Source organism: Megalobrama amblycephala, linkage group LG19 (genome assembly GCF_018812025.1).
Source record: "Megalobrama amblycephala isolate DHTTF-2021 linkage group LG19, ASM1881202v1, whole genome shotgun sequence".
In the NCBI taxonomy this organism is placed as follows: domain Eukaryota; kingdom Metazoa; phylum Chordata; class Actinopteri; order Cypriniformes; family Xenocyprididae; genus Megalobrama; species Megalobrama amblycephala.
The window spans coordinates 33,227,691-33,237,884 of NC_063062.1; the positions used below are offsets into that span (position 1 = coordinate 33,227,691).

Sequence of the window (10,194 nt, forward strand, 5' to 3'; positions counted from 1 at the left end):
CTGGAACGATTCCATCAAACAGTGAAGACTATGTTACAAACTTACTGTGTTGATTCAGAAAAAGAGTGGGACGAAGGATTACCGTTGCTGTTGTTCGCTGTGCGTGAAAGTGTTCAGGATTCTCTGGGATTTAGCCCCGCGGAGTTAGTTTTTGGGCATGTGGTGCGCGGTCCACTTAAGCTGCTAAAAGAGAATTGGTTGTCTGAAGAAAAGCCCACTTGTAATCTTTTAGATTATGTTAGCTCATTTAGAGAACGCTTATATAAAGCTCGAGATCTTGCTCAGTCCGCTTTATTAAACACTCAGGTGAAGATGAAGGAGCGTTTTGATAAAAATGCAATTGCACGTACTTTTGTGAAGGGAGACAGAGTTTTAGTTTTACTACCACTCCCTGGCTCTGCTCTGCAAGCAAAATTTTCTGGACCCTATGTGGTGGAGCGAAAGCTCAGCGATACTGACTATATTATCTGTACTCATGATCGACAAAGAAAGACCCGTGTGTGCCACATCAATATGTTGAAGCGTTATGTTGCTCGGGGTGAACAAGTGGAGTTAAAGAGCTCTACTGTTCCAGTTGCTTCTCTTTCGGTGGTACCACCTTCCTGTGGGAATGAAGATTGTTTAAACCTACGGAGTATGCCAGTATCTGGTGTCAGACTGAATAATTCTGAAATTTTGTCAGATCTTAATTCTCATTTGTCTCATTTAATTGAGAATCAGCGAGCTGACATTGGGAATTTGATCCAGTCTTTTCTTGGACTGTTTTCGGATGTGCCTACCCGGACAAACGTCATTCAACATGATATTGAGGTGAACGACCATCCACCTATTAAGCAACATGCGTATCGTGTCAATCCAGCTAAACGAAAAATCATTGACTCTGAAGTTAAGTATCTAGTGGATAATTGTTTGGCTGTTCCGAGCTCAAGTGCTTGGAGCTCGCCCTGTTTACTTGTTCCGAAGCCGGATGGTACCTACCGATTCTGTACGGATTACCGTAAGGTAAATGCGATCACAAAGCCTGATTCATTTCCTTTACCGTTAATGGAAGATTGTGTGGATAATGTGGGGTCGGCTCAGTTCGTTACAAAACTCGATCTTTTAAAGGGATATTGGCAAGTTCCCTTAACTGAACGTGCAGCCGAAATCTCTGCTTTTGTCACCCCAGACAATTTTCTAAATTATACTGTGATGGCTTTCGGGCTTCGGAACGCACCAGCAACGTTCCAGCGTTTAATGAACACCATACTGGCTGATGTTAAGAACTGTAAAGCTTACTTGGATGACATCGTGGTGTATTCGTCTAGCTGGAACGAACATATAGACACTCTAACCACTGTTTTTACGCGTTTGCTTAATGCTTCCCTCACGTTGAACTTGGCTAAGTGTGAATTTGCCAAGGCAACCGTCATGTACTTGGGAAAGCGAGTTGGACAGGGACAAGTGCGTCCTGTCGCCCAGAAAGTAAAAGCAATTGTTGATTTTCCTGTACCTCAAACCAAGCGTGATCTTCGCCGTTTTTTAGGAATGGCAGGTTATTATAGAGCCTTCTGCCGAAATTTCTCTGATGTGGCTCTGCCATTAACTAATCTTCTCCGTGCCTCGCAAAAATTCCTATGGACTGATGACTGTCAACACGCATTTGAAGCCGTGAAAAGTTTGTTATGTAGTACTCCAGTGTTATCTGCACCGGATTATTCACGTGCGTTTAAACTTGACATTGATGCTAGTGCTACTGGAGCTGGAGCAGTTCTTTTGCAAGATGACATCTATGGAGTTGAGCATCCCGTAGCGTACTTCTCAAAAAAGTTTCTGAAACATCAGTTACACTATAGTGTTATCGAAAAAGAAGCTCTTGCTTTATTATTGGCGTTACAACATTTTGAAGTGTACGTGGGATCAAGTTCTATTCCGGTGTTCGTCTTTACTGATCACAATCCACTGGTATTCTTGTCTCGAATGCGCAATGCAAATCAGCGAATTATGCGCTGGTCCTTGTTTATTCAAGATTTCAATCTTGAGATTCGTTATAAAAAGGGCAAGGACAATGTATTAGCAGATGCCTTATCTCGTTCTTTCAGTTTTGTTTAAAATTAATTTGTATTGATTTTTCTTTATGTGTGGGGGTGTTACGATATTCGGCATCTGTCTTGTTTTATGTGTGGAGTTTTGTTTTTTCCCTTTCAAATGTCTGTGCAGGGATTGGCTGCTGGGAACAGATAGTCATTGGCTGAGCTTGCGGCTGCTCCGTTTAAAAGGGCGGCGCTCTCGGAAGATGGGGAGCTCATTCTGGCGTTGGCCTGCTGGCGTGAGGAGCTCCGGATTCCTTCTCCCGTCGGCAGATCGCGAACCACAGTTCCTGTTTTGTTTAAAGTGCTTCAATTATGTTTTTGTTTATGCTTTAGGAGCGTAGGGGTGTCCTGCCATTTATTTTGACTTTCTTTGCGATTTGTTTATGTTAGGGAGTTAGGGAAGTTGACTGTATTTTTGTTTCTTTTGTTAGGGTAATTATTTATTTTATTTTTAAGCTGTTATGTTTATTGTTTTGGCCTTGGGGCACCCTGAAGCCATGGCTCCTTTTATTTGATTCTTTTGTGTTCCACCTTAATAAATTTTGTGTGGATCTTAGTTTGTTGTCTGTGGTGATCTGTCGGCTGGAGTCGGTTTCCCTGATATCCAACAAACTCACGCCAGCCCCTTCGTTTAATAGAACGGGGCGTAACAGTTGGGCTGCACATACATTGGTCCTGGGTCAGGGTCATCTCACCAAGTGGTATGCCATGCCTGTGTGCGACACTGTGCAGCACACCACAGGCCAGCACAATGCGGCATACCTTGTCAGGGCGGTATAACTGCATCCCCCCAGTCCTGTCAAGGCAGTACCCCGACATTTCAGCTGCCCAATCGCCCGCTCTACAACTGACCGAGTGTGAAAATGGGCATCATTGTATTTGCACTCTCGGTCAATTTGTGGGGTGGTGAGGGGGGTTAACAGCCACGTCTTTAGTGGATAACCGCGTGGAGCCTCATCCCAACCATGCTGTTTGTAAGGATGTATGAATCATGGGTTGACCCAGCCCACCTTGCCACAATATTTGTTAGGCGCATTTGTGCATCACATATTATCTGTACATTTATTGAATGGAAATGTTTCCAATTCACATATGCAAATTCTTCAGATAGCGCCCTTATAGCAATGTGTGTGCAGTCGATCACTCTGATTACATTAGGAAAAACGGCTATCGCTGCAAATTGCGTTTTAATGTTTGGCTGATCAACTGCATCATACGGGAACCTTATATACCTGGTAGACATACTGATGCCGTCGCATACAGCTGGCATTGCGCGTCTCAAAGACAACTGGCTTATTCCTGAGCGGTCTGCCAGTTCCCTTTGGAAAGAACCAGTTGCCAGGAAACGAAATGTTGTCAGGGAACGGGTATTGCGTGGCTCCTCGCTGTCTCTCTCTCTCTCTCTAGATTCAGACCTGACTCAGCACAGAGCTCCAAGAGGATAGCCCTTGGAAATCTGAAACGGCTGATAAGCCAGTCATCATCCTGGGCCAGAAAATCATTGTGGTCCCTAAAAACTCGTTCTCTTCGGATTCTGCCATTAGCAATGTCCTCTAATAAGGCCAAAGCTGCCATTGCCATAGACTAAGGGTTGTATCAATTCGCATATGCTTTTATTTACACGTTGTTTAAAGAAATGTTTAGCCAGCCATGTAGAACAGCAGCAGAAATTCCCTGTCTCACGGTAAGTCGGTCTCAGATGTAGAAGTAGGCAGGCAGGCTTTCCTGGCATCAACTGCGTCATAAACGACCTCTTCGCAGCTTTCATCCACAAGTTTCTGTCTTATAGCGGCCAGTTGCTCCACTATGTACATTTCATCTCTGAGTTCACACAAGACAGTCTCGACAGAGCCCTGAATTCTCTGTAGATGAGGTGTTAAACCGCCCAGAGGAAAAACTATTTGCTCATTGGTTGCTTTTTCTAAGCTCAGGAGACATAGTTGTGATTCTCCTATGTTTCTTGATTAAGTGTCAGCTGTTTATCAGATGTTTCTCCTAAAATTCCTTACGAGAAACAAATATAGACGCAAATGAGAGATGTCTAAGAGAGTCAAAACTGAGATTGTGGTGAGAGAAGCTTGAATTATCTCTTTATTGTCTAAATTAGGTGTCAGCTTTGTCTTCCCATGTTTCTCCTAAAATCCATTAGGAGAAATAAGAGTAGACACAACTGAGACATGAGAAATATCTGAGACTTAATTGAGATTCTTATTTAGCTCTTGTTTTAGTATCAGCAGTGTCTCAGATGTTTCTCCTAAAATCCATTAGGAGAAATAAGAGTAGACACAACGGAGACATGAGAAATATCTGAGACTTAATTGAGATTCTTATTTAGCTCTTGTTGTAGTATCAGCAGTGTCTCAGATGTTTCTCCTAAAACTCTCTTTATTGTCTTGCTGTAATCTCTTTCAAGACTAATTAGAGAAAGTGTTTTCACTCAGAGATTGCTCTTACTAAGCTCAGCATTTATGGTTGTGATTCTCATCTGTTTCCACTTTAGGTTTCAGATTTGACTTCACATTTTCCTCATAAAATTGCCCAGGGAACATACAAATAGACATAAATGAGACTAAAGTAAATTTGGAGAAGACAAGACATCCATGAGACTGTATTAAAATGAAGATGGGAGAGCTCTTTAGTGTCTTGCAGAAAGTTTTATTGCTCAGACGTTAGGCTGCTTTTACTGTGCTCAGTATGAGGTTAACATTTTCTTTACTCATGTAGGTTTCAAGTTTCATTTTACATGCTTAATACAATGGCAAGAAAATACAATATGGAAATCTTTTACAAGGCACTTCAAATAAAAAAAAGAAATTAAATAGTGTTAGATACTGCACATGAGTTATGTTTATACTTTGCAATCTCTGTAAAGACACAGATTTTAATCTTAGAGAAACAAGTTTTCTACAATATCAAACTAAAATATATATTGTTTCTTTTTTTACACTTTATAAGCAGCATTTAAAAAAAAAAAAAAAAAAAAAATTCTAGACTGCAGCACAGCTACATATAGATACTTAAATACAGAAACAGCAAAATAAAAGACCAGTAAATGACACAACATCATTGATGTAACACTACAATTACATAAACATTTAAGTTGATCTCATGCGACACTTGTTTATAAGGGCTTTCTTCAGCTTTGACTTTTCAACTGGTTTCCATCCATGACATTTGCCGCAGCTCATGACATAAGCTACAATTGGGGAAAAAGGGAAAATGTTACATGAACTGGTCAAGGGAAATACTGCAATTATACTTTTAATCCCATTGTGCCTATAACATGACCAAACATTAGATTAAATGTATGGAACATGAAGTTGACACATTTGATAAAAAGGATTTAGGAACTTACTTAGTATTCCATTTACTTTACTTTTATCCAAATTGTCTTGCCCTCTGGGACTTTGCCATGCTTTCCAAATGCTACAGAGTTTGAACATTCTTCATGAGTGAAGAACTGATCAAACAGTAGATGGAAAAGACAAAGACAGTCCTTCTTTGACTCTTGGTGAATAGCTGCTAGTTTGGTAGAGGACAAGAGCAGCCCACTGTCTGGGTAAAGTTCTTGTTGGCCAGGTCTGGTTTGAGGCATCAGCACCCCACTTTCACGTGATTTGTAGTCTTCCATCTTGTCTATAAAGTCTCTGAGTGCCTGTAGGTGTTCAAGATCTGAAACAGAAAAGGTAGGAGTAAAAGCTTTTACAGTGGTTGAGGAATTATTAATGAATCAGAAATGTCCCTTTACATGCAATCATTTTACTTACTCATGCTGGAAAGCACATCTTTCATCATCTTATTCTCTTTAAGTAATGCCTGTACCTCCAGCTTGCATGTTTCACATGGCTCCCATTGTTCATTTTCATAGGAAGCATTCTGTGATCTGACTGTGGGATCTTCATACTCCTCCTCAGGCTCTAACCCAAGCTGGTCATCCTGAATTGTAACTTCAGCTGAGGGGTGAGGTATAGACGGGTTATACAGAAGCCCCAAAAATGTTTCTTTTGGGGTTGAATTATGTGTAATGGTTTGTCTTTGATGTTCATCTAAACCTAATAAACCTGGCTGGTCTTGATTACAATACTCAGATGGTGTCATGGTCTGTGGATTAAAAGGCTTAACAGAGCATGGTAATTGCACAGATTGATGTTGGGTTGGTGGCAATCCTGGAGATGGAGGCTGGGTTAGTGCAGAGGAAGGACCATGTTCAGCTGGTGCAGAAGCGACCCGATTCTGGTTATAAAATGATTCAGCAGATGCATAATTTCTTTTTATGTCCTTCTTTGCACCCTTTCTCTGGTCCTGCTTTTGGTCACAGAACCCAATGTGATCTACAGTGGCATTATAAAATTTGTTGTCTGACCATCTTGAAAGAACTCGAGCTCCTGGAATGAGTCCCTCAAAGCTAGTAATTGGCGACTCCTTTTCTGTAAGTATGTTGCAGGTCTTACAAATTCTTGCAGTATATCCATCTTCAAATGTTAGAAAGTCCTGTAATTGTAAGAATAAATCCAAAGTCAATAAACAGTCACTAGGAATACAACATTGAAGCTTTTTGATTCATAATAAACCCCAATACATTGCACATTACATTTAACATCCAACCACCACAAATTTCCCAAACACTGTAAGCAAGCATATAGCTTAATTGGCAGTGTCAGCAATTCAAAAAGTCATGGGTTCAAGGCAAGCCTAAGGGACACACAAAGGCTTATTGATGTACAGACTTAATTTAAATGAAGCCTTTAATACAATTGACTGTCAAAACTATTAAACTTATTTACCTTCTCGTTCTTCATTTTGTAGGGGCTGGCTCACTGACTTTTGTTTTTTTTGATTGGGTTACGGATTCTTTTAGGTATCTCCATCACACTGATCCCTGTTCTGTGGATAAGACCAAATTATAATAAACAAATTCTCAGTACCATAAACTATGCCTAATAAAAAGATCTTTGTGAGCTACTTACCTTCTCTTTCTGCTTCCCTCACTGTTTAGTGCCATTACACTTGGTGGTAAAATGCCAGTTTTTACAATGGGCAATATAAATGTTGTGTTTATGGTTATTTGTATCTATGGTTTGAACCATCTCCTACTTGTTTAAGTGCACCATGACATTCATGGCAATCATTGCTCACAGGTGAACTGCACACCTGATGTAATCAGTGCAACACCTATACTGCCAAGTGAGGCAAAATACTTTAGCTAACAATGTCAGATGTGTTTGGCTAATTTATAAAAGAAGCAGTGTAAATAAATTTGCCACAGTATTGTTTGATTTAATTTTTTAAGCAAGTTATTTGGTTGAGTAGTACAGTATATACTCTTGAGTCACAAGAGAAAGGATGGCGCAAATAACCATTAATCAGTCTCGTTGGAGAAGGAAAATTAAGGACCAATCAAAAATCAAAAGATATAGAAGAAAAATCATCAAAGTGAGAATTTATTGTTTTTGTTTGTTTGTTTGTTTTTTGAAAGTTTGCACACTTTGGTGTTTGTTCTTTTCTTGCAGCAAAAAAAAAACACTGCAACCTTAGGAGACATGTCAATCCACAGAGCAGGGGTCTCATTTATAAAGCGTGCGTACGCATAAAACGGGGCTGGAAACGTGCGTACGCCAGTTCCCACGCAAAGGTTGTGATCTATAAAAACAAACTTGACGGGAGAATGTGCGCACCTTTAAGCAAACTTTGAGCCGTGCGTACGCACAATCTGGAGACAAAAGTGACATGAATTGAGCACAATAATTCCTCTTTAAACTAAACTGCAGATGTTATGACAAAATATTTTTTCGAGAATGACGATCAGTGATGCACACTTAACTTCGATATTATGGAAGACACCGCTGGATTCGGTGGTCGAACGGTCCGTTGTCCAGTTTGAATAGGTCCAATAATATCTTACTGTACAACCACAGCTGCAGGAGGTGTTGATGTCGTGTGAAGGATCTTCAAACAATTACCATTTGAAGGATATAATTTGAGGAAAACAGTAAGATTTGCATGTTTTCTTTTTAAAATAATGTTTCAGTGACGCGCCGAGTCAGACAATTGTATTTACACTGCAATAAATAAGTAGTCCAATCTGTTTCCACTAAAAATAGCCTATAAACATCCTAAAAGATATGTTCACCTTATCAGCAAAACTGCATAAATTTGATTTGAATTGTTTAAAACTATTAAAATACTATCTGGCCAGTGGAAATGAATGAATCAACTCTATTCTAAAACCTTTATCTGAAGTATTTTATACAATTTTGTTTTTATTGATATTTTGATATATTTATTCTAAAACATAAAGAGGATATTGGATGATCTTTATCAATATAATGTGTGGCACAAATTGCATTTATAGTCCATATCTAATATTTTCCAATGTCTTGTACCTTTGACGGTGTTAACCGTGGTGTCACGTGGATGGGAATATGTATGGAAATGATATGCAGATGAGGTTATGCATAGTAAAACTAGGCATCGTAAGCTCCATATATGGTGATTTCGGGGAGGAGACAGGGTGGAGATGCACGTACGCACAATTTTCCGCTGAGTGGGATTTATAAAGGGATTTGTGCACAGGTTCTGGCATACGCATGGTTTTATAAATCTGATTTTTTTTTGTGCGTACGCAGAATCTAGCTTTTGCGCGTACGTACAATTTTAGTAGGGATCCTACGCACAGTTTTATAAATGAGACCCCAGATGATTGCTCTGCAGAAGTGCTTGGAGTGGACAATGGCATTTCTCAGACAGAGGGATCTTCTATGATGTACGGACCTGGGGTCTCATTTATAAAGCGTGCGTACGCACAAAACGGGGCTGGAAGCGTGCGTACGCCAGTTCCCGCGCAAAGGTTGTGATCTATAAAAACAAACTTGACGGGAGAATGTGCGCACCTTTAAGCAAACTTTGAGCCGTGCGTACGCACATTCTGGAGACAAAAGTGATATGAATTGAGATAGTAGATGTGCTACTTTCGATCACTTTTCCAGTGACACGCTGTTTTATGACAGCGAGGAGCACTGGAAGCACAATAATTCCTCTTTAAACTAAACTGCAGATGTTATGACAAAATATTTTTTTTGACGATCAGTGATGCACACTTAACTTCGATATTATGGAAGACACTGCTGGATTCGGTGGTCGAACGGTCCGTTGTCCAGTTTGAATAGGTCCAATGATATCTTACTGTACAGCCACATCTGCAGGAGGTGTTGATGTCGTGTAGGATCTTCAAACAATTACCATTTGAAGGATATAATTTGAGGAAAACGGTAAGATTTGCATTTTCTTTTTAAAATCCTTTGTCAGTGACGCGCCGAGTCAGACAATTGTATTTACACTGCAATAAATAAGTAGGCCGATCTGTTTCCACTAAAAATAGCCTATAAACTTCCTAAAAGATATGTTCACCTCATCAGCAAAACTGCATACATTTGATTTGAATTGTTTAAAACTATTCAAATACTATTTGGCCAGTGGAAATGAATGAATCAACTCTATTCTAAAACCTTTATCTGAAGTATTTTATACAATTTTGTTTTTATGGATATTTTGATATATTTATTCTAAAACATAAAGAGGATACTGGATGATCTTTATCAATATAATGTGTGGCACAAATGGCATTTATAGTCCATATCTAATCTTGTACCTTTGACGGTGTTAACCATGGTGTCACGTGGTTGGGAACGTGTATGGAAATGATATGCAGATGAGGTTATGCATAGTAAAACTAGGCGTCGTAAGCTCCATATATGGTGATTTCGGGGAGGAGACAGGGTGGAGATGCACGTACGCACAATCTTCCGCTGACTGGGATTTATAAAGGGATTTGTGCGCAGGTTCTGGCGTACGCATGGTTTTATAAATCTGATTTTTTTTGTGCGTACGCAGAATCTAGCTTTTGCGCGTACGTACACTTTTAGTAGGGATCCTACGCACAGTTTTATAAATGAGACCCCTGAACTTTGTAATGTTAATGAAGAGTTTTATACAAAACAAGACTACAGAGGTATCAACTTCATATTTCATTGAAGTTCCAATTTAATCTCAAAATAAGGCATTGTTCGCAAAAAAAGGTTTTGAGGAAAAGTTAAAATTTAGATTCATTAGACAAAAAAAAGGG

General features: G+C 39.6%; 1 protein-coding gene across 1 annotated transcript; it reads right to left on the minus strand.

Moving 5' to 3' along the window:
• Window positions 1-562: 562 nt before the first annotated feature.
• Window positions 563-6,170, minus strand: LOC125253934. The gene is made up of 4 exons (XM_048168192.1): window positions 5,840-6,170; window positions 5,449-5,744; window positions 3,756-3,934; window positions 563-602 (listed from the first exon to the last, which is right to left on the minus strand). Exons 1-4 carry the CDS (start codon window positions 6,168-6,170, stop codon window positions 563-565), a joined length of 846 nt encoding a protein of 281 aa, XP_048024149.1.
• Window positions 6,171-10,194: the final 4,024 nt, after the last annotated feature.

What these genes read in the sequence shown, in the direction of transcription:
- LOC125253934 (XM_048168192.1), bottom strand. Translation starts at nt 6,170, where the DNA reads ATGACACCATCTGAGTATTGTAATCAAGACCAGCCAGGTTTATTAGGT. An exon ending in GCAAGACAATTTGGATAAAA is followed by an intron (nt 3,935 to 5,448) that starts GTAAAGTAAATG and finishes CCTCATCTACAG; the next exon opens with AGAATTCAGGGCTCTGTCGA. An exon ending in ACATCTGAGACCGACTTACC is followed by an intron (nt 603 to 3,755) that starts GTGAGACAGGGA and finishes TCATTCCCACAG; the next exon opens with GAAGGTGGTACCACCGAAAG.